General features: G+C 36.2%; 1 protein-coding gene and 1 pseudogene across 5 annotated transcripts in view; one reads left to right on the top strand and one right to left on the bottom strand.

Moving 5' to 3' along the window:
- Nucleotides 1-547: 547 nt before the first annotated feature.
- Nucleotides 548-23,671, bottom strand: part of LOC145636396 (tyrosyl-DNA phosphodiesterase 1-like) — a 36,858-nt gene continuing 13,734 nt past the window's right edge. For 3 of the 4 annotated variants that reach the window (XM_081687949.1, XM_081687953.1, XM_081687951.1), the window contains 7 exons: nucleotides 22,157-22,260; nucleotides 16,298-16,351; nucleotides 16,110-16,200; nucleotides 14,949-15,026; nucleotides 14,695-14,881; nucleotides 14,371-14,540; nucleotides 548-905 (listed from right to left, as the gene is read on the bottom strand). In XM_081687949.1, the coding sequence (XP_081544075.1) occupies nucleotides 14,443-14,540; nucleotides 14,695-14,881; nucleotides 14,949-15,026; nucleotides 16,110-16,200; nucleotides 16,298-16,351; nucleotides 22,157-22,260 (612 nt within the window). In that variant the 3' untranslated portion in view covers nucleotides 548-905; nucleotides 14,371-14,442. The remainder of the gene's footprint in view (nucleotides 906-14,370; nucleotides 14,541-14,694; nucleotides 14,882-14,948; nucleotides 15,027-16,109; nucleotides 16,201-16,297; nucleotides 16,352-22,156; nucleotides 22,261-23,671) is intronic. The other variant, XM_081687950.1, reaches the window with a different exon arrangement.
- Nucleotides 645-5,757, top strand: LOC145636397 (uncharacterized; annotated as a pseudogene). The gene is made up of 5 exons (XR_014114127.1): nucleotides 645-895; nucleotides 3,198-3,668; nucleotides 3,945-4,085; nucleotides 4,167-4,603; nucleotides 4,691-5,757. The product of XR_014114127.1 is annotated as an uncharacterized LOC145636397 (transcript).

Below are 23,671 nucleotides of genomic sequence, written 5' to 3'. Positions count from 1 at the left end.
AAATTAATTTAACATTAATTACACCTATCGCCACTTGATTTTGTCATGTTTTCTCAAATTAATGTCACTTTAGGTAATATTTTAAATGCTTATCCAACTTCCCGGAGACGTTCGTTAGTAAGATCCTTATAATAAAGCTCATTCACATAGAACCAGAATTGTCTCAATACCTATTTCATAATAACAAATTTAATAATTTTGCATATAAATAATTAAATCACTTTTATAATATATACTACCTCCATTTCATATTATTTGCAACGATTAGACATTTTTCCTCTCTACTTAATGTCAAATTGTTGCAAATAATATGAAACGTTGCAAATAACCGAGCATGGCTCAAGAATTACCTACTACGGAGTATCATATAAATCTAAAATTTGATATATTTCGTAAAGCCGCCAAGTAATGAATGCTTCTCTTTCCCTTTCCTTCCTAGTTGTGCTAGTTCCCACACGTTTTGACTTAGAGATAAATCATGAAATAAAAACGCTACTTCAACATGAAAGTTGAACGAAATTTACATTTGCACAAAGGACAGTGGACACGGACTAAAGTTGACTTGATATATCATTCTCCCATGCGTATTTTCACCAAGCTCCGATTTAAATTTCAACATTTTCTTATCTCCAAAAAAGAAAATGTAACTAGTATTACAACTGCAATTGGATTAAAATTGCCTTTTAGTGATAAGTATCTATCTTTCGAATCATAATAGCAAGCTTAAACCACAAGTCTGATACCTACAAGTTAGCAGTAAAAGACACAAAAAGAAGCCAGCAAATGACGAGTTCACAGCAGACAGAAGATGTATTTCCGTCGCTCCCTCAACCTGTACCTCTGCCTCGACCACCAACATCAATTGCAGGACCATTTCCTCCCGCTAACCAACCTGGTGAGTTCATCTATAAAAATACTCATTATTTTTAGCTTAATGTCTTTAATTGCATCACTGCAGGAATTGACCCTTTCAAACAAAAATCATTAGGCTCCGTTTGTTTTAATGGAAAAGATCTTTAGAAAATCATTATTTTTTAAAATAAAATAAAATAAAAACTAATGGAAAATATGATTGGGGGAATTAATTTCCTTTGTTTGATTATAAGAAACTTAAGGAGAAAAGGGGAAATGGCAGTAAAGGGAGAAGGTTGAGAAGAGAAAATAGAGTAATGAGAAAAATGTAGCATACCTTTGTTACAAAAGGAAAACGTCTTTCTTTCTCTTAAAAGTAAATTTCCACCTAAAAAATTGTTTACCACAAAACAAACAAAAGAAAATGAAGAAATGAAGGAAAATCATTTTCCATGAAAATGTTTTCCACAAAAACAGAGTTAAGATCATAATTGGACCCTCAATTCTTCATTTTTTCACCTTTTAGGTACTCAATTTTTTTTTTCACCGTTTTTCCGGCAAAAAAAATTAAATCCCCCAAACAATTGAGTACCCAAAGTTAAGAATTGAGTACCTTGAGTTAAGTCATGTAGGCCCCACCCAAAAAAAATCTCCACCGTTGATCTCCAACTCCGACCCCACTTTCCTCTTTCTCTTTCCTACTTCGACAACCATAGCCCAACTCCCAATTCTTTCCTTCTTCACACACACACATTTACTCTCTCTCCCCTCTTCCCTTCCACCATACTCAAGATCCAAAACACCCATTTAAAGCAATCAATTCAATTCCCGTGTTCATCCATCATTTTCTCTCTTTTCCTTTTTAATTCATCTTCCAACCTCACAACTTATTATATTGTTGTTAGCGAAGATGTCGGCATGGAAGTTGTGGGCGGTGGTGTTAATGATAGTGCTAATGGCGAGGTTAGCGATGGCGGATATGTCAGAAGAGACGAAGGTGAAGGGGAAGAAGGTTTGTACAAGAGGGTGGGAGTGGGCGATTGATTATAGTTTTGTTGCTAGTTAGGGTTTTGGTTTTGTGGGTTAATAACGAAATTGAAATGGTGATTTGTTGTTGTTTTGTCGAATTATTTGTGCTTGTGATGTTGTTTGAATAATTTGTTGTGAGTGATGTCGGATTATATAAATTGCAATTTCAAAGTACTAAATTAAATCAAATCCACAAATTGAAATTAAATATACAGTAATTAAAGAGAAGGAAGGATTACATTGAGACGAGAAGATGAGTTGAGGATTTTGCCACGACCAGCAAACACAAGAAAATGAAGCAAAAAATTAAGAAGAGAAGATGGGAATGAAGCAATTAATATGGGCAAAATCGCTGCTAACCATGCCATTCTTAGTAATCTTTCAATTTCTAACTCCTTTTTCAAGATTTTTTTTTAATTTTTTTTTTATTTTTTATTAAAAATTTTGGGCTAATCGTGGATGGTGATTTTAGTCTTAGAGAACTTGATCTGTTTTCTGTTTTGCAAGGATGTATTCATGGCTTTTTTTGGCTGCTTTACAGTTAAATTGATTAATGTTTTTTTTTAAAATTTAATTAATTTTTTAATTATGTATGGTTATTGGTTTGTGGTGAGTTAGTGATGAGTTAGTTGGCCTGAAAATTTGTTAGAGTACCTAAAGGGTGAAAAAAAAGTTTGACTACCTAAAAGGTGAAAAAATGAAGAATTGAGGGCCTATTTGTAGTCTTAACTCACAAAAACAAATGCAGCCTAATCTTGACAAGTTACAGAAAATTCACCAAATGATATTATTACTTGTCTGCAATAAAATTAATAAGAACAAACCTAAAATTTTGAAAGAGCAATAAACATATAGACAACAAATAACTTAACAATAATTTGATATCAGACTTGGTTTAAATCCCCTCGTTCAAACAACTTATCAAGAAAAATCAAAGTACAAAAAAGCTTGTTTTGAGTTTTGACAGTACAACAAAACAAATTTCTGGTTCCTAGCACCTCTCCTTCATCTTCAAAAAAAAAATAAAAAAAAATAAAAAAATAAAAAAATAAAAAAAAAACAAATAAATCTTATTTTTGGCGCCAACTCTCGTGTATTTCAAGAGTACTAAAACGAACAAAGGTATTCAGTTAACACAAGATTCAAATCCTGGCACTCTAGCAGCCACAAAGCTATTGAGGAGCTAGACAACTTTTCAATCTCTAATCTCAAAAGAGTTTTGCAGGTAAAACACATAGCAAAATGGAAAAAACATTTTAGCAGTTGAGTATTAAATGTCCTCGAGTAATGTTTGGCTACATCCATATATGTAATAGGTGATGATTTCTTGGCATACGGAGTGAAAATTTATCGAGCAGCACTTAAAGGTGACTGGTTAGAAATAGAAAGGGTAGCCCGTGTATCTCCTACATGGATTCACTCAAAGATCACAAAAGGTGGGGAAACAGTTCTTCACATAGCAGCAGCAGCCAAGCATCTCCATCTTGTTAAGAAGCTAGTTAATATTATGGATGCAGATTCTCTAGCTTTAACTAACAAACTTGGAAACACAGCTCTCTGCTTCGCTGCTGTTTCCGGGGTGGTTCATATTGCACAATTGATGGTAGAAAAAAACAAAAGACTGCCAAACATCAGAGGCAGTCAAAATATGACTCCACTCCAAATGGCAGTCTTGCTAGGTCATCAGCATATGGTGTGGTACCTTCTTCAAGTCACCGACCATCAACAGATGACAGACCAGGATCGAATAGGGTTGCTTACCAGCTCAATTGACACCGATATGTTCGGTAAGCCAAATTCCTCTATCAATGGCAACAACAGACTGTTACTTAGATTTTCATCTCAACAACTCATGTTGAATATTTTCTATTTTTTGGACACATATATGTGGTCATATAATACTAGATACTTCCACTGGCAGTGTCACACCCTAAACACCCACCCTTTATCTAATGCTTTTAATTGAGGTGAAATGATAGTCATATAGGTAAAAGCAATATGCTTTCGTGTACTAATTCTAACTTCTTAACCTTCTCTATATTTGAAAATGTTTCATAGTACAGATGTGGCATTGCAAATTCTAAGCAACCACCGCAACTTGGCCCTTCTTCGGGATGCAAAGAAAGAGACCGCATTACATGCATTGGCTCGAAAACCCTTAAAGCCAGCTGATGGAAAACTGAATGCTAGGTTCTCATTGCAATGTAACTTCCAAGACACATACCTAGTCAATCTCACAATAAGATAAAAATGGATTTATGAGCACATAAATAAATTATTTTCAGGGACCGCTATAGATCAAGGTAAAAACATGGAGCCACAACTTGCAATTGACCTAATACAGCGCCTTTGGGATGAAGTCATCAGACAGAAGGAAGAGGATATATCTGCACTGATTGGCTACCCATGGCGGTTACTGTTTGTTGCAGCTAAGTTGGGGAAGGTCGAATTCTTAAAGACATTGATCCAATCTTATCCTGACCTTATATGGAAGGTAGATGAAAACAGGTATACTATTTTCCATATAGCAGTAAAGCACCGCCAAGAGGAGATATTCAAACTTATATATGAAATTGGAGCAATCAAAGACTAGATAGCTACTTACAAAGATGATAATGGAAATAACATGTTGCATTTGGCTAGTAAGTTGGCACCTGCTCATAGGCTAAATTGTGTGTCTGGGGCAACTTTGCAAATGCAACGAGAGCTTTTGTGGTTCAAGGTATTTTAAATTAGGCTATAAGCCTTAAGAGTTGTTTAAATTCTATAGACTTCTCATCATCACAACTAACAAGAGTTTGATTTGCAGGCAGTGAAGAGGATAGTGAGGCCTGAGTACATTGAAGCTGAAAATAATGATCATAAAACACCTCATGCGTTGTTTAGTGAAGAGCATGAAAGATTAAGGACAAAAGGGGAGGATTGGATGAAGAAAACAGCAGAATCATGTGCTCTAGTTGCAACTCTAATTGCTACCATGGTGTTCACTGCAGCCTTCCAATTACCTGGAGGAGTTAACGAAAAAGGATATCCAGTCCTACAAAAAAGGGGTTGTTTTGTGGTTTTCTCAGTGTCAAACGGAGTATCGTTGTTCACCTCTACTGCTTCAATATTGATCTTCTTATCAATCCTTACTTCAAGATACGCAGAGAGTGACTTCCTTGTATCATTGCCAATGAAACTCATGAGCGGGCTTATTTTGCTGCTCATTTCAATAGCAACCATGATAGTGGCCTTCACTGCTACATTCTTCATCACTTTCCGAGAAGGGGTACAATGGGCTCCTACTCTAATTGCCGTAATTGCTTCAATACCCGTCACCCTTTTTGCCTTACAGCAGTACCCCCTTTTGCTGGACATATACCAGTCAACCTACAAGTCACATCAATCTCTATTTCAATCAAGTGAATTAAAGCTTTTTGAGACTACTACTACAAAGACAACAAACTACCTCACTCTTCGCCAATGTCCAGCCTCTTTTCTCCATGAGCAAGCTCTAACGACAACATCCAAAAGCCTCTCTTCAAATGATCAGACAGCCTCTTCTGCTTCTGATGGATCTCACTCAAGCTATAGAAAACATCCAACACCCTCACAGATAACAAATCCCATTGCATCGGAACAGGGTTCTCCTCACATAAATAAATTTCAGGCTAATTTGCGGTCCCAATCGCACTGATGGCGGAAAAAGTGACATCTCATGAATCTCCAAACGGTCTTCACGGCAATTCACGAGCATTGTGGCCTTGAATTTTTTATGTTTTTTTTCAGAACTCGTCCTTATGACATTCAAGATTTATGTAAAATCATCCTTTGAATAGCCTTTTTTTAATTAAGAAAAATAATAAAAAGTTAAAAAAAAAAAAAAAAAAAAAATCAAAATTAGCCCTTGTCTAGTTATCTTATCCATATACTATAGACTTAATTATGTAATTATTGTTCACATGACCTCATACATAGCACTCGCCACTTCGCAATGACATGGCAACATGTACTGCTAAATAAATTTTAATTAAATCAAGACAGAACCAACAAATGGTGTTCTTTTAGGACTCACCACTTTTTTTCCACCCATTGAGACATGTGGTTGACAATCTGGCCATTTAACTCAACAATAACCCACCAGAGCAAATGCTACATGTAATTTTCCTAAAACTTAGGTCCTTAAATTGAATTGCAAAACTTACTCCCATCCAAACAATTTGTAAAAAAAGCTTGAAAGAAAACCAAGAACATAGAGAAAACAACAGTGGTGGAAATCTAAATCAACCACTATGATTGAACCGCAATACAAAATACACCCTTTTAAATTGCATTTGCGACAACACCATTATTTTCATCAAACACCTTAAGTCCTTAACTTCTTCCCTCTCCTCCACCACCAATCATCCTTGTAACACCGCCATATCGTTGTATCATCTCTCATTCCAACAAACTCTCCCTACCATGTACATAGGCGGCTATTCCACCTCTTTCACAGGGGTAGCTAGAGCTGTCAATTCAGGTATTCAAGTCGGGTTCCGGTCGGGTCAAATCAGGTCTCAGTTCAAATCAGGATCAGGTTGTGTCGGGTCATTCTAGCCTTAGATTAGGTTCAGGTTCCGATCGGGTAAATTTTGGTTCAGGTTATTCCAGGTCGTTCATCCTTTCGGGTGTAGGTCGTTCATCCTTTCGGGTGTAGGTCAGGTTGTATTGAGTCGGGTTTGGTCGAGTTAATAGATGGTACATTCGGGTTCAGGTTAAGGTTGGGTCAGATAATTGTTTGGTCGGATAATCTTAAAGTTGGATCATTCTTGGTTTTGGTTTAAGTTCAATTCGAATAAATTCGATGTGGTCAAGTTAATTTATTTAATTACGCTCAACATAATCTATTCAAGCATTATCAAGATTTTATTACACCTATATACGAAGTAATAAAGAACAAAAGGTATATAAAATTTTATTAAACCGTCCATGACTCGCTTCAATAACAGGTTGTGTTGGGTTATAAACATTTTAAGGTTCTAATAAGGTCGGGAACTAGTTCGGGTTCGGATTGTTGTCACGTCGGATAAATAGGTTAGACGGTTACTATTGGGTCGGGTGCGGGTTCGGATTCAGGTCATAAAGTATTGGATAAAATTATTCGTCGGTTAACATCAGGTTCAGGTCGTGTTAAAGGTCACTAGTTTCACCCCATTGTTCGGGTACACGTCATATCATTATCGGTTCAGGTCGGGTCAATTTTTGACAGCTCTAGGGGTAGTTTCTAAAAGTCCTCCCTAGTGAAGAGATCAAGGTTGCATATAGGAAATAGGTTAGAGTTCTTCATCCTGATATTGTTCTTGTCACGTCTAAAGGATTAAAAAATGTCACATCATCAATTGATAAGTTTATCACGGTTCATGAGGTTTATGTACATTGTCGAATCCTAAGAAGAGGGTTGACTTTGATCGGATGATATGGCTTCAAGGTTGTCGTTATTACGAGAAGAAATCAAAGGTTTTAATGGGTTTGTTTTATTAATTTGAAGAAGTGGGAATTGCATAATTTATTGCAGAGTTAACGAGGTGAGAGAAAGAGAGATTGAAGAAGATGACGAATTGATGAGAAGTTGGATTTGGGAGAAGAAGACGGGGTCTGCAGTAGTATCATCAAAAGAAACCTCAATAAAAAAAATTATAAAAAAAAAAAAAAAAAAAAACAAAACCCCATGTAAAAGGGTTCTCTTGATAATGGGGTTTTGTTGTATAAGCAATGATTAATATGGGATCTGCAGCAGTATTCATGGATTTGAAGCAGAAATTAATGGTTTTTTTTTTCTAAAAAAAATTGGAATGAAAGGGACTACATTTTTAAAACGACTGAGTTTTTAACTCACCTTTCGTATGGTTTTGGATGGAAACAAGGGTTAGATCCCAAAAGTTGAAAAATGATAAATGTTAACATGTTAGGTCATCCCAATCTTATACTTAACTCCGAAAACCCACATATAAACTAGGCCTGTACAAAACAATCCGAGAATCCGAAAATTCGATCCGCAACCGATCCGAATTTTAGGATATCCTATCCGATCCGAGTTTTCGTTTCGGATCGGACGGATATCCGAATTGATATCCAATAATTTAAAAGGTAAATAATTAAATTAGATATAGAATATTTTTAAAAAATAAATAAATAAATATTCTTAAAACAAATTAATAATCAGACAACTACACAACCTATTCACCTTACTCACTTTCTCTCACTAAATTCCTAAGAACCCTAAATTCCTCCCTTTCTCTCTCTACGCTCCACCGCTCAAGGCCTCAAGCTTCCACCCTACCCCACCGCCACGGCGCCACTTGCCACCTCAAGCTCAGCCGCTCAAAATCTCCTTCAGTCCTTCACTCGCCAGATCTCCTACTACCCGTATTTGCTCGGCTAATCTCCGCCTCTTCGGTATGTATTTTGAAGTCATTATTTTGATGTTTTTGCCCTTTTCGGTGGTTTTCTTGTCAATTTTATTTTAATATTTGTTGTTAATTTCGTTTTGGTATCTAAATTTCGTTCTATTTGTTGGGAATTTCGGTTGTTTGTTAGATTTTCGATCAACGAGTATTTGTTTGGAATTTCGATTTTTTATCTGATTTTTCCTATCTATTTGTGTTAATTTTTGATCAAATTATTGTTTCTAGTTTTCTGCTAGTTTATTTGTCATCTAGTTTTGTATCTATTTGTGTTAAATTCATTGAATTTTTATTGTTTATTTTCTGAATTTCGTGCTTATTTTTTGTTTCTTATTTTCCTAATTTCGTGCTTCTTTGTTAATTTTTGATCAAATTCTAATTTTTTTTTACTGCTTGATACTCCTCAACATAATTATTTGAGTTTAAGTTTTCTATTGGAGAATTCAAATTCTTATTCTGTAATTGTATGTGAATAATTTTAGGTTAATGGATGAAACCTTTGATATGACGAGTGAGAATGTCACTCCTTTGAATGAGGAAGGTGCACAAATTCCAGAAAATCAAACTCCACAATCTGAGACAGAAGTTCCAGAAGTTCCTAATCCAAATAAAAGACCAAACGAAGAAGTTGCTCCAAGTAAAGGTAAAAAAAACGATCTTGGCTTTGGGAACATTTTGAGAAGTTCAATAAAAATGGAGTTGAAAGATCAAAATGCTTGTATTGTAAAATTGGTGTTTCTGGTAGCTCTAGACTTAGCACATCTATTATGAAAAATCACCTTAACATTTGTAAAGAATACCCCCCTAACATTGATAAGTCACAAAGAAGACTTTCTTTACAAAGTGGAAAATGTGGTGGGGGAAAAGAAAGGGAAGTTAGAGTTGTGGAACTTTAAGCAAGATGATGATTGTAAAGCTTTTGCAAGAATGATAATAATGGATGAATTGCCATTTAGGTTTTCCGAGCGCGAGGATCTTCGTTACTTTATGTCGGTTGTCCAACCAAACTTTCTCATTCCATCTCGAATTACTGTGGCTAGGGATTATTATCGTGTCTACGTAGATGAAAAGAAAAATCTAAAAAAAAATTTAGTAAGTGTTCTTCACATATTTGTCTCACCACTAACACACGGACATCTTGTCAAAATTTGAGTTATATGTGTTTATCAGCCCACTTAATTGGTCAGAATTGGAAACTACATAAAAAAAATTTGAACTTTTATCCAATTAGTGGTCATTCCGGAGAAGTTATTGATAAAGAAGTTGAGAAACGATTGCTAGAGTGGGGCAAGCGTAACAGTAGACAATGCTAGCTCAAATGATGTAGGACATCAATATTTAAAAAGGAGGTTTCAAAGGTGGAAAGATAGTACTGTTTTGAATGGTAGGTTTGTGCATATGTGTTGTGCAGCTCATATTCTCAATCTTACTGTGAAGGAGGGTTTGAAAGAAACGGATAACTCAATAAAAAGAATTCGTAATGGTGTGAGGTTTGTAAGATCTTCTCCGGCAAGAATGCAAAATTTTAAAAATTGTGTAAATCAAGAGCAAATCGAGTCAAAACGTAAACTTTGTCTAGATGTTGATACTAGATGGAACACCACTTACTTGATGTTAGATTATGCCTTGATTTATCGTAAAGCATTTGATTTGCTTGAAACTTGTGATGGTGGTAAATTTAGAACCGAGTTGTCAAAGACTTGTGGTGTTCTCGAAGATGAAGATTGGGACCGTGTTGCTTCTTTAAAACCATTTCTTAAAAAATTTTATGATGCCGCTCTTAGACTTTCTGGTTCTTTGTTTGTTACCTCTAATATGTACTTGCAAGAGCTTGTGACAATCAATAGAACGATTAAGAGAAGGTGTGATTCTCATGATCATAATGAGAAAATGATGCCTTATGGGATGAAGGCAAAGCATGATAAGTATTGCGAAAATATAGATAGTATCAATTTTATGTTGTATATTGCTGTTGTGCTTGATGCTAGGCGTAAGTTGGATTATGTTAAGTGGGCAATTGATGATCAATATGATTCAGATAAAGCTAGGGAGTTGTATGGTAGGATTAAGGAGACTTTGACTTCTTTATATGATGAGCATTATGCCACACAACAATCTGAAAATCAGTCCACCACTTCTTTGTTAGATGATTTGTCTTCACAAGATTTGGAGAACTATGATGAGCATGATATGACAATTTATGAATTTGAGAGAGATGTTGGTGCACAAAGTGTTGTTCAAAAGAAGAGTGATTTAGACAAGTACTTAGAGATGAGAGAGAGCCACATGTCATTGGAAAGAGTTTAAATGCATTAGAGTGGTGGAAAAAACGCGAGGAAAGCTATCCCATAGTCTCTCTTATGGCTAGAGATGTATTAGCCATTCCCGTGTCCACTGTAGCTTCAGAATCTGCATTTAGCACCGGTGGTCGCGTGCTTGATCCATTTCGTAGTTCTCTCTCACCAACAATGGTAGAAGCTTTAATTTGTGCACAAGATTGGTTGCAAATGACAAATGAACCACTTGTGGTCGAAGAGCGTATTGAAGATCTAGAGAAGATTGAAGAAGGTAATATATTTTTTCTTTATATGATTTCAAGTATAATTTATTTTATTTATTTTAGCCTTAAGTTAAATGATAACTATTAACCTTTTTTTTTTTTTTTTTTTTTTGGGTTTCGATTGTTGATGACTACATTTGAGGCATTCATTTGAGGGGTATTATTGGTACTGTTTTTTTCTCTTCTTTTTTTTTTTTTTTTTGCTACTGTTTTTATTATTTAGTAAAATTTAATATTGACACTTTAGTAAACTTTGTAATATTGAGACTTTATTAAGCTTTGTATTTTTAATTTGAGGAGTTGGATTTGTAATGCACTAAGACTAATGCTAGTATGCTACTGCTTTGTATTTGAGGAGTTGTATGTTATTTAATGGTTTTTTATTAATTTAAGGAAAATTTGTTAGAAACTACCTTATAAATGACTTTTTTTGTCAGAAACTACCTTATAAATTTTTTTTATGTGAGAACATACCATTTTAACAACATTTTTTGCAAGGACATACCAGTCACCGGATTTTCAAGTTTGACCTCAAAAACACGGCGTTGACCAGTCATGTGCCGGGCACGTGACTTCATTAAACCCATTTCTTTTCTCTTTTCCTATTCTTTTCCCTCATCTTTCTCACGACTTACCCCTTTATGATACCCAATTTCTTCTCTCTCCTCAATTTATCTCTCCTCTTAATAAAGCATTCACCTTAAACTTTCTTCCAGAAATTGTATCTTTGTAGAAATTACAAACAACAAGTCTAAATATCAGGTTATTCGAGTATGTATGTTACTTTGGTTTTTGAAAATGTAAGTGTAGTGGTTGGTTGATAAATGTGTAACTAATTAACTATATTAGGGTCTAATTGGGGATTTCTGTATGTTAATACTTGTGGCCAATTCGCACAGGTAAACAAGGCTTTGTGAGGAAATTGAGAAGATTGAAGAAGAAAAGAAAATATGGGGGAACCAAGCATCTTATTAAGTCGTGAGAAAGATGAGGGAAAAGAATAGGAAAAGAGAAAAGAAATGGGTTTAATGAAGTCACGTGCCCGGCACATGACTGGTCAACGTCGTGTTTTTGAGGTCAAACTTGAAAATCCGGTGACTGGTATGTCCTTGCAAAAAATTTTGTTAAAATGGTATGTTCTCACAAAAAAAAATTTATAAGGTAGTTTCTGACAAAAAATGTCATTTATAAGGTTGTTTCTAACAAATTTTCCTTAATTTAATTTGCAAAAAAGACTACTACAATTATTGTACAGGTTTTTCAAAAAAAAAAAAAAAAAAAAAAAAGTACAGGAATTAACAGGTACAGGATTACAAGAATACAGCCAGTCACCCATTATTAATTTTGAGTTTTCAATAACATTGGATAATGGATATCCGACATATCTGGTCCGAATGATTTCGGATATCGGATATTGGATATCCGAAATTTTCGGATCGGATTCGGATTTCTATTTCTTATATCCGATCCGTGAGAGCGGTCAAATATGACTTGGCCTAACATTACCGATTGGGTCGAGTACTTAAGTAAACCATCAAAAAAATCCTATTCGCAAGTAAATTCTAGGAATGTTCAGAACTTTCTTAAGAGTTCATCATACTACACAGTGATTTGCATACCATAACTTTCTTAATAGTTCATCATGCTACATAAAAACCTTAAACAAACAAGAAATAATCTACTTAAGAAGGTTACCCAGATTAATTCAAGCAATGCGATTTTCTGGTAATTTCTACTTTCCAGTCGTTTCAATGTACACAAGTGATGTACACATTTTATACCACATTTTACCCTCGGTTTATAGCTATTTCTATGTGATTTCTAAGCTCTACGGAGCTATTTCTCGCTAATATCCTCTTCTCTAGTGTGGCTTGGTCTATTTGATTGATTTTACAGGCATATGAAGATTTTCGGATGATTTGGACGCATTTTGGATTGCCACGAGAGCTTAGTAGGATGGAAGAGATATTTCCCGTGTCCGCCCTGAAGGGAAACATTGCCCTGGCAGCCAGTGCGAAGAAGAAAAGAAGTGGAAAGTTCAGCCTCCGTCCGCCCGGACCGGGCGGCATTGCCTTGGCAGACCGGGCGAACAAAACTTCATGTGAAGAGCCAAGCTAGTGGTCGCGCCCGACCGGGCGGCTTTGCCCGGTCTGACCGGGCGGAGTTCGCGGAACCTATTTTCAGCGTTTTTTCGGGTTTCTTATTTTAAGGGATATAAATACCCCTTTGTAAAGCCGATTAAAAACACTTAGTTATCTTAGCAGTTTTTAAACACTATTAGAACCCTAATATTCTCTCTAGATCTAGATTACATTCTACTTTCAAGTTTTAATCTTTACTCATCAACAATTGGTACTTTTCTTCATTCAAGCAATTGATATTCATCTTTATTTCTTCTCTCACTTTTAATTGCTTATTAATTATGTTTTCTTCATTGAATATTGTTTTTGCTTTCATTAATATGTGCGAGTAGTTTCTTTATTCCAAGATCTAGCGGAACCCGAATATGATTAATGCATGATTTAATTCTTTAAATTCTCTAATAATAATTGTAATTGATTTGCTTAATTGATTATGCTTATGCCAATACTAGATTAGGGATAATTGGTATTGTTATTAATCCTTTGTTCTAATTACAACGGGAGTTGGGTTTTGACGGATTTGAATAAATCAATTAAGGGTTTGAAATTCATCACGGGAGTAGTTGAATGGATGATTAGGAAGTTAAAGTAATGTTCTTAAGGTCTTTAATTTACATGATTCCACGGAAGTAGGTTTGATTATGATTAGAGAAGCCATTGATAACTCGGGAGAGACCATTGGTATTATTCATGGATTACTTTTCCTCTTTAATCAATTAAATTATGTGTTAGGGGTAGAACGACTATTGCATTAATTGTATTCGTGGTGAAGCTTGATCTTGGATGTTTTTAGCATTAAATTGTCATCTTATTTAGATTTAATCGTTTTGACTAGTCCTTTAGATATTGATTCTCATTTATTGATTTGGTTACTTGCTTGGTAATTGCTTGAGTCTATTTAATTGGTTGAACCATAGTCTCTTGGGATCCGACCCTTGCTTGCCTGTCTACATAGTAGTGGTCTAGTTAGGTTTATTTTTGTTAGGTACGCGATACGCCTATCAACAAGTGGAAAGGGAACATAAATAAATAAAATAAAGAGAAAAATTCCTATATCTTTTTTTTTCTTTACATTTTTTATAATCATGCAAACATTTAAGTACAATATTCATAGCAGTTGTTCATGGGTCACAGTTTTCAGAAGCTTATAATTGAACTTTCAGATAATAAACCAGGCAGGCTACTTAACCAATAAATTGAGAGAAGCCATGAAATAAATTTGAGCATTGTAGACGACAAATCAATTTAAAAATAAAACTCCTTGAGCAGAAATTGAGCTATGCATGGACTTTGAAGAATCCACAGAAACGAAACTACTAACAAATTGAATAATTACTAGGATTAGAGAGGCAGTTCACACCTTCCAGAAGTAGTTTCACAATGTCAGAGGCTCAGAGCACTGATGCCGCTTTATTATAGTAATAAAGCTGACTTAGGCATCTTGAGAGCTATAAAGCTTGACCTGCCTAGGCCAAACTTGACCATATACATCCTTCTGTCGGTATACACGATCCCAAGACCATGGTACATCTGCATACAAAAAAGAATTTAGAGACATGCCTGTACAAGGGCATCAAACTAGACAAGAAATGACGAAAGAAAATGAAGAAATAACCTTTGAAGAGTGGGAGAAAGTGTGAAAAAATACATCAAATAGAAACGGGAAAAGAAAAAAAAAAGTGACCTTGAGAGGAGTACAGCTTTGGAGGAAGTTCATATGGCACAGGAAGAGGAACTATTTCAGAATCAGAATCATCATTATCTCTTCGCGGCCAAGTCAGAGTAACCAGTTTTATCTTTCGAGTTCCACAGCTACCTGTTGGTCCCCTTTTCTGCCATTGACATCCTAAATTCAGAATACACAAAACTAACTACGATAAAGTTGCATAAACTTAAGCTAAAGAACAGAACAGAAAGAAAAAAATTATATATAAATACCTTTAGAGAGCTTTTATCATCTGTACAAGAAAATCCAAAATCATTTTTAACAACAGTAGGCAAAAATAGCACGCCAAGCTGGGTCATTCAAACAGAATAAACAGTAAGCATGAGATAAATAACCAATAAATAGCACAAGATGAGTATAGAATCTAGAGATCGCAAGTGAAAGTAACGAAATCATTTAACATCATCACCGTACACTCAAAAGTCAAAAGAATATGAGAGGATATTAATAACCTTTATATATAAACACAAAGGAGGAAGTTGTGATTATGCTTCTACAAGCTTTATAAAAGCAAGGCAAGTGAATATTTATGCACAATGGAAAATTGTAAAAGCAACCACAGGGTTCCAGTCATGATGTATATTATATTAAACACTGTTTTATCATTGTTTTTTGCTCAAGAGAGAAATTAAGATTACATTTATCCTCATCCCACCTCCTAAAATACCACCATGCACTTATACATACTCCCCCCATTTTGACATACCCAATTTATATAGACTCTTGTTTCTAGGAGAGGTGATAGGGTTGTAACCGTGTAAATAAGGTGGATGAAGTAAGACAGACAGAGAGTAAGTAAAAAGGTGAATAGGTGTAAAAAAAAATGGTGGATTAAGTAAGAGAGGGTGTAAATTGATGAAGGTATTGTAGGATATGGGGGAAAGATAACAAAATTGTTTTCCAAAATAGAATAGAGTAGAAGTGGACATCAAATAAAAGAAAACCTCAAATAAAGTGGGTATGTCAAGAAAAGGATTGTGTATAAATAAAGTGTGATACAAATCATACAATAGATCCCAGGTCTAAATCAGTGTACCACTCCTAATCTAGCTAAATAAGCCATGCTTCACCTTATTCAAATAATATTCAAAGCTTAATATTCCCCTCCGTTTCTTTATCATATCAAACCAATAAAACCTTTTTTATTAACAAAATTAAATAAAATAAATAAGTAAATAAATAAAAATAAAATATCAAATACAATTTGCACTAAGGATGCCATTTAGGATTCCGTCAAAAAAAAAAAAAAAAAAAAAAAAAGGTCATTTATGATGTGATAAAAACCTAATGCAGGTAACCATGTATCCTTAACATTATCATGTGTCCACGTCTAACCATACATCTCATTCATACACAGTGAAATTGATAAATACCTCATAGGAACGGATCATCAATTGAGAACTATTCTTTTGAAGGGCTCCCCAGGCAGCTTTGCTGAGATTTGATGAAGTTAATAAAAACCAACTGTTTTGGAATGTATGGAACACATGTCAAAACCTTGATGATGTACTCTTAAAAAATGAAATTAAACTTAAAAAAGAAACGTGCTGAATGGTCTTACGCGAGATTTTGACCATTATAACGAACAAATGTCTTTATATGGGGCATTGCACGGCTGAACAAAAAAAGTCACTATCACTGTTAACAATTAATAAAACATATCAGTGTACAATTGTAAATGACAAACACACTGAGGGAGGGAGGGAACAAAAATTCATATCCACTTCCCTTCTGAAATTAGCAAACGCTTCTCACCTTTGGAATCTCTAGGACTATGTTGGTCCCACTAAGTGTATAGCCTAGATTTGTATAGCATGTACATCTATCAAACAAGCCAATGAAATATACTTATACTGTCATGGATAAAGTTTGAGGGGATCTGACAAACGAACTAATTAGCATGGAACTCAACAATATCATACTGACATATCAAGGTCTGTTGAGTGATGACATTGTGTTACAATCTGACTCTTTTTAATGTATTAGATTCCCTTTAGATGCTTTCTTAGAGTTAACTTTATGTTTTATAGGCCTGAGGTCCCATTATTGTGTTACTGTGAGTGCAGTGTTCACTAGGGATTCTCCTTGTAATCAAATTAAAGCTCTTTAAAGGGTGAATGATTAATGAAATCTTAAGCCTTCTACCAGTGTTGCCTTACTTTTATGCTTGTTTGTTGTTAGACATTTATAGATATTGTGTCTTACTTGCATAATAGCTTCCCCCCCCCCCCCCAAAAACCAACTTGATGCACTAAGAACTCGTGGTTTGAACCCGCTTGTGCCCACCTTGAAGTATCGATCGTCACAAGCCCTGACCACCCGCACTCTGTCGCCCAAATAAACGTGAGTGCTCCTATGATTTAATTACCCGCTTGTAATGTTTTGTGCTCACAAGCCCCTCTTCCGCTCAAGGCAAAAAGGCTAGAGCGCGCCGCACGTTTCTGGGCCCAAACTCCCTGACCGTGACACATTGACAACTGCCAAACTAATGTTTTAAATGAGGAAACAAAGGCAGTCTAGGACAAACTGCGAAGCATGCTGATACCACAACCAACGGGACTCAACAAGTGATGAACAGATAACCAAACACATAAAGCTCACAGGCTCATAGCTAGATCAACAAAGAATAAAAAATGCAAACGGTTGGAGGGCCATTTTGATAGGGTTAAGTGTTTAACACTTAAACAATGCCCTTGTGTTAGAAACCAACCTCTTTTCCATGCTTCAAATGCTTTTCTAGGCTTTTGTTTATATTTCCTAAGTTCTAGACGTTGATTAGAGGTAGGGATGGCAACGGGTCGGACTCGGAGCGGATCATGCTAAATCCGACTCCTACTCCGACCCGAAGTCGGATCCGACATCCGACTCCGACTCCGACATTCGACATTCGACATCCGACTCCGACTTCAATATCTGACCTCCGACTCCGATCCGACCTGACTCCGAGTTTTTTTTTTTTCATTATTCAATATACTTTGAGATGTTGGGCTATTTGGGCCTTTACAACCCACACCCAATGCCACCATGACCCACACAAAAATCCACTATCTTTTGGAGTCGGAGTCAGATAATCCGTTAAAGTCGGACATTTGTCGGAGTCAGATTTTTTTCTCGGATTTTTTGTAGGATCCGACTCCGACCCTCCTCCGGCTCGGAATCGGATTATTTTAACGGAGTCGAACTCGGATTACTTTTTTCTCGGACTCGGAGCGGATATTTTACCTCGAATCGGGGCGGAGTAGGGTCAGATCCGAACTAGATTGTCATCCCTATTTAGAGGGCAAGTGAAAAATGAAATCCAAAGGCCTTCTACACAATGGCGTCTCGTGTTTATGCTTGTGTTGTTATTAGACCTCAATAGATAGTGTTATGACATGCATATTAGCACCCCCAAACTCACTAGACGTTTAAAGAAACTCATAATTCGACCCCGCTTGTGCCTTGCCTTTACCTGCATAGTTTTCACAAGCCCCACTCATTTGCACTCCATCGCCAAAAGACAAGAGCACCCCTTTGAGATCTAGACGCCTACTAGAGTCGCTTTGTGCTTAAAAACCCCATTTCTGTACAAGGCTTGTATCCTTGCCGCCGATGTTACAAACGACCGTGGAACACAAGGCAAGTTCTAAAATTTTAGGACACAAAGACTCTATCCAATATTTAGACACAGGTGTGGGGACACGTCAATACGCCACTTAAATTTATACAAATAGATTATACATTACAAAAGCTTTGAATTTTGCATTACGTCCACCCCTATTTTTTTTAATTTAATTCTTTCCTCGGTAAATTCCACAATAAATGACAGTCTTCTTCTATCCATCTTCTCTATATCAATAGTGGTCTTCGAACAAGATGAGTTTTTCTTTCCTATTTCTCCTCTTTTTTCCTCTCCACTCTAATGGAAGTGTCCGAGTGCACGTGAAGGGTTGCACACAAGTCCTGTGTCTGTGTCGACATTGACACATCGCGATTTTAGCCATGTGCAATTAACATAGCTTGCCATCAAAAGACAAGAATGCGCCGCTTGATCCGGTGTCAAAAGACAATGACACCTTGCGTGCAGCACTAGGTTAAAAAAATAAAAAATAAAATAAAAAAAAATAAATAAAAAAAAAAAAAAACTCCTTAACAAGTTGGTCCTCTTATCCCCAATCTAGGACAACAATAGTAGAACTAGTGAGACTACTTTGGTGCCATAAGCAATTTTTTAGGAAACCCCAGCACAAATAGACAAGTGACTCCCCTAAACGCCACTAACATCTGGTGGACTAATTATCCCATGAAAAAATTCTCAAATACTAGGACTTTTGTGAGTAACTAACTACCTTACTAATACTTCCTCCATTCCCTTAATATTGCACCATAGGGGTTGACCACGGATTTTAAGAAGAGATGAGAGATGGAGAGGTATAAAGATAGGGACCCATGTAATCAATCAATCAATCAATCAATCAATCAAAGCCTTAATCCCAAAAGTGGGGTCGGCTAACATGAACCAAATTTGATTATTCCGTGTAGTCATCAACATAAATCTTTCTCCTCCATCCCTTACGATCCAAAACTTCATCCTCACGTAAATCCATGCACTTCATATCCTTCCTCACTCCTTCCAACCAAGTCATCTTTGGTCTCCCTCTTCCTCGTTTAATCCCTCCATGGTCCCACTCTTCCACTCTTCGCACCGGTGCACCCTCGGGTCTCCGTCTTACATGTCCAAACCAACGCAGACGATTTTCCCTTAATTTATCTACAATGCCCGCCACACCTACTTTCTTGCGAATAACCTCATTTCTGATTCTATCTCTTAAAGTGTTTCCACACATCCACCTTAACATGCGCATTTCCGTAACCTCCATCTTTTTAATATGCTCTTTCTTAGAAGCCCAACATTCTGTACCATAGAGCAACACTGGTCTTATGGCAGTCCTGTAGAATTTTCCCTTCAACTTTAAGGGAATGCTGCGGTCGCATAACACTCCCGTGGCCGCTCTCCATTTAAGCCACCCTGACTTAATCCTGTGGGTCACGTCTTGATCAATGTCACCATTCTTCTGGATGATCGACCCTAGGTACTTAAAACATTCACTCATGGTCAAATCCTTTCCATCCAAACTCACCACTTCATTGCTTGTCCCCCTCTGAGTGCCAAAACGACATACCAAATATTCAGTCTTACTCCGACTTAGCATAAACCCTCTAGATTCCAACCTTTGCCTCCATTGCTCCAACTTGACATTAACCCCATCCTTAGTCTCATCCACCAAAACGATATCATCTGCGAACAGCATACACCATGGAACCTCATCTTGAATTGGTCTAGTTAATTCATCTAGAACCGTTGCAAAAAGAAAAGGGCTTAATGCAGACCCTTGATGCAATCCGATTGTAATAGGGAAATCTTTTGTCAACCCTCCGCATGTCCTCACATTTGTTGACACATCCCGATACATATCCTTAACTAGGTCTACATACCTTCGTGGGATACCTTTCTTCAACATTGCCCACCAAAGTATCTCTCTTGGCACCATGTAATGAGGAAAAAAAAAAGAACGAGAAAAAAATGTACTAATAGGGAAATGTTGTAATATTTGTGAAACTTCCGGAAATGGTAATTGTTGCAATATTAGGGGAATAGAAGAGGTGCAAGTTTGCAAATAACTATCTTATATTATTTTTTTTGAAAAAAAAAAAAAAAAAAAAAAAAAAAAAAAAACCCTACCTTTTAAGGCTTATATATATACAATTTGTTGTTGCTAAACAAAAATCATCCAAATTTCCGTTAAATTTGTGAGGTTAGTAATGGGCCCCATTTATAGAAAGTCGGATGATTTCCATTTAAAGGTAGTACAAACAACAAAAATTGTATATATGGTAGATATTTTAAAATTTAAATTTATAAGGTAGTTATTTGCAAAAGTTGAGTTTGTTAGTTCTCTACAAAAAATTTATACCAGAACTACACAATCCATTATTAGAAGGAAAAATGGAAATTAATAATCCCACCTTTGCCTGTTGTGCTCAAAACAATCCCACCTTTTCGAATTTCCAGAATAATCCCACCTTTAACCCTCATCTGCTCAAAATGAGCCTTTTAACCTACAACTTGTTTAACAGGTTATTTTTTTTATATTTTTTAATTTTTTTTTTTTTTATAATCTCTCACCAGCCACCACCGCACCAGCCACCATCTCCCCTTTAACAAGCCACCACCTCCCCTTTAACCACCACCGCTCACCACCTCCCCTTTAACCACCACCGCACAGCCACCACGCACCTCCCCTTTAACCCCACCACCTTCTTCTCTCTCCTAACCTCAACCACTAGCACTACTAACCACCACCACCTCAACCCCAGCACCACTAACCCAACCACCTCAACCCCAACACCCTAACCACGACCACCATTTACCACTAACCACGACTGTCCACGACAACTACTAACCACGAACCATGACCACCACTAACCACTAGCCGCCGATAGCCCAGATCTCCCCTTTGTCAAAGCCCTGAAATTCGATCTTACCAACGAAATACAACCGCCCTTAAACCCCCTGACACCAACCACCCCAGCCGCCCCGAAATACCGTTCCCTGAAACCCGATCTCCATTCAACCCGAAAACCCGATCTCACCCACAAAACCCGATCTCCATTCAACCGCCCTGAAACCCGATCTCCATTCAACCCGAAAACCCGATCTCACCCACGAACCCCGATCTCACCCATCTTTAATCGAAAATGGATTCGAATTTTAATTTGCTGCTGCTAATGATAATGGTGGTTGCTTTCGTTTTCTCGAGCTTTGAGTGTGAGCTTCCGTGGCGGATTTGAAGAGAGAAAGTGAGGAGAGAATTGTAAGTGGCGGATTTGCGGTGGCCGGTGGGTAGGGAGGCCGGGATTAAGGTTGCAATGGTGGGGAAACCGGGAAAGGGAGGTGGGGAAAGGGGAGGGGTGGTGAGGTGGTGTCTGATGCGGTGGTGGGGAGTTGGGGAGGGAAGATTATTTTTGTTTTTTTTTCAATTAAAAATATTAAAATTGTACCAATCAGAAGGTGACACGTGGCAAGTCACCTACTAAAATAAGTTACCCATTTCACAAATCGGTAAAAGGCTCATTTTGAGAAGATGGGGGTCAAAGGTGGGATTGTTTTGGGAATTCGAAAAGGTGGATTGTTTTGACCAGAAGTGGCAAAGGCGGGATTATTAGTTTCCATTTTTCCTTATTAGAAGCCAAATCATAAACAATTCATCAAAAGGAATATTGGCAACTTCTAAACCCATATTTCTAAGGAAGCATACATAAGAACCACAAATCACTACAGATTGGAGTCTTTGTACATGCTATGCAGCTTACAGACCAAGTCACTAAGAGTACAAAAAAAATGAAGCACACGTTTGTGAACAGAATAAAATGATAGTACCAGCGACCCGTGTGGGTAGCCTTCCACTTTGCCCAGTATTTCTTCAGAAATTCTTTCTCCACATTTTTAAGTGGACTCGGGATGGCATTTCCAGCTGCATACCCCTAAATGAAAAATAAATAAATAAATAAATAAATAAAAATAAAAATAAAAATGTGAGCACCTTGTAATTAAATAGTAAAATCATAAAGAATCTTTATTATTTTACATACATCCATATAAATATATAGCACAGATTCACATCAGTTTACAGTCTCCATATTTTACAACCAGTGGCCACAAATACCCATTATGCAATAAGTTGCAAAGACTGGGCAAAGAGTTAGAGGCTAAGTTATTCCATTTACCATACTTTCATTTTCCACTACAGACTTCTCAGGTAAATAGAGCTACAGAAGAATGCGCTTCAAAATATCTAGTCTTCATTCAATTTATACCTCTATTTTAAAACAGGGAGTTGGAAGGACATGTGTCCTCTCCCTATTTTTTGTGATTAATTAAAAAAAAAATTCGTTAATTATCATTCCTGTTTTTTTGTCTTTTTTTTTCCTTCCCAAACAACACTTCATTAATTATCATTCCGGTTCAGCCTGTCAAAAAAATCAAAAAAAAAAAAAAAAAAAAACTGCTGCAAAATTCTCAAACAACGATATCTTCTTCAGTTTTTGTATTCAAAATTTATAAAGATATTGATTTACAATTGTACCCACTCTGAAGATTCACCAAACTCGAAAATTGACATGTACACAGATTTGATTTCGCTGAATTGAATAAATTCCATCCAGAAGGTTGTATTTGCGTCGGCATTGATGAGTATTTGTCAGTTTGTCACACCCCACTTTTGGGATTAAGGCTTTGATTGATTGATTGATTGATTGATTGTCAGTTTGTCACTGTATTGCTCTGCATTCATGAAGTTAGTCATTTTAATCACTTGATATAATTGCTGGAACAACGCAATTGCTTAATCTGAAGTCAAGGTGATAGCCTGATAGATAGTTGGGTATGCTTTTGCTTAAATTAGTTTATTTGTTTTGTTTTTTATTGGTTCCCATGAATTAAAAATTTATTATTCATTCAACAAGATGTAAATTTTGTGGTTAATTCAGAAAAATATTTCGTATTTAGTTAATGATCAAGTTATTGGGTATTTTTTTTCATTTTGATTATCCGTGTTGTTTTGTTTTAATGGTTTTATTTTATCTCAGTTGAGAGTTTTTGTAATTCTCGATGATTCACTCGCAAATTTATTTTTTTTATTTGTATATTCTGTTGGGATATATCTTCGTGGTGTTTTCAATATACATTTTCACGTGTCCCTCTCTTATTGGTATACTTTTATTTATTTTTTTTAACATTGTTTTTATGGAGAATAAAAGTCATTTTACTACTACAATTTTGTATAATACAATTGCATTTTACTATTGACTAATCTAGATATGAAACATAAAAAGTGTTCAATTCAATTTTTTTTAACTGAATAATGTTATTCGTGCATCGCACGGGTTAAATACT

The sequence above is a fragment of the Chenopodium album genome, chromosome 6 (genome assembly GCF_948465745.1).
Source record: "Chenopodium album chromosome 6, dcCheAlbu1.1, whole genome shotgun sequence".
NCBI classification, from domain to species: domain Eukaryota; kingdom Viridiplantae; phylum Streptophyta; class Magnoliopsida; order Caryophyllales; family Amaranthaceae; genus Chenopodium; species Chenopodium album.
This window is presented reverse-complemented; position numbering and strand designations above follow the sequence as displayed.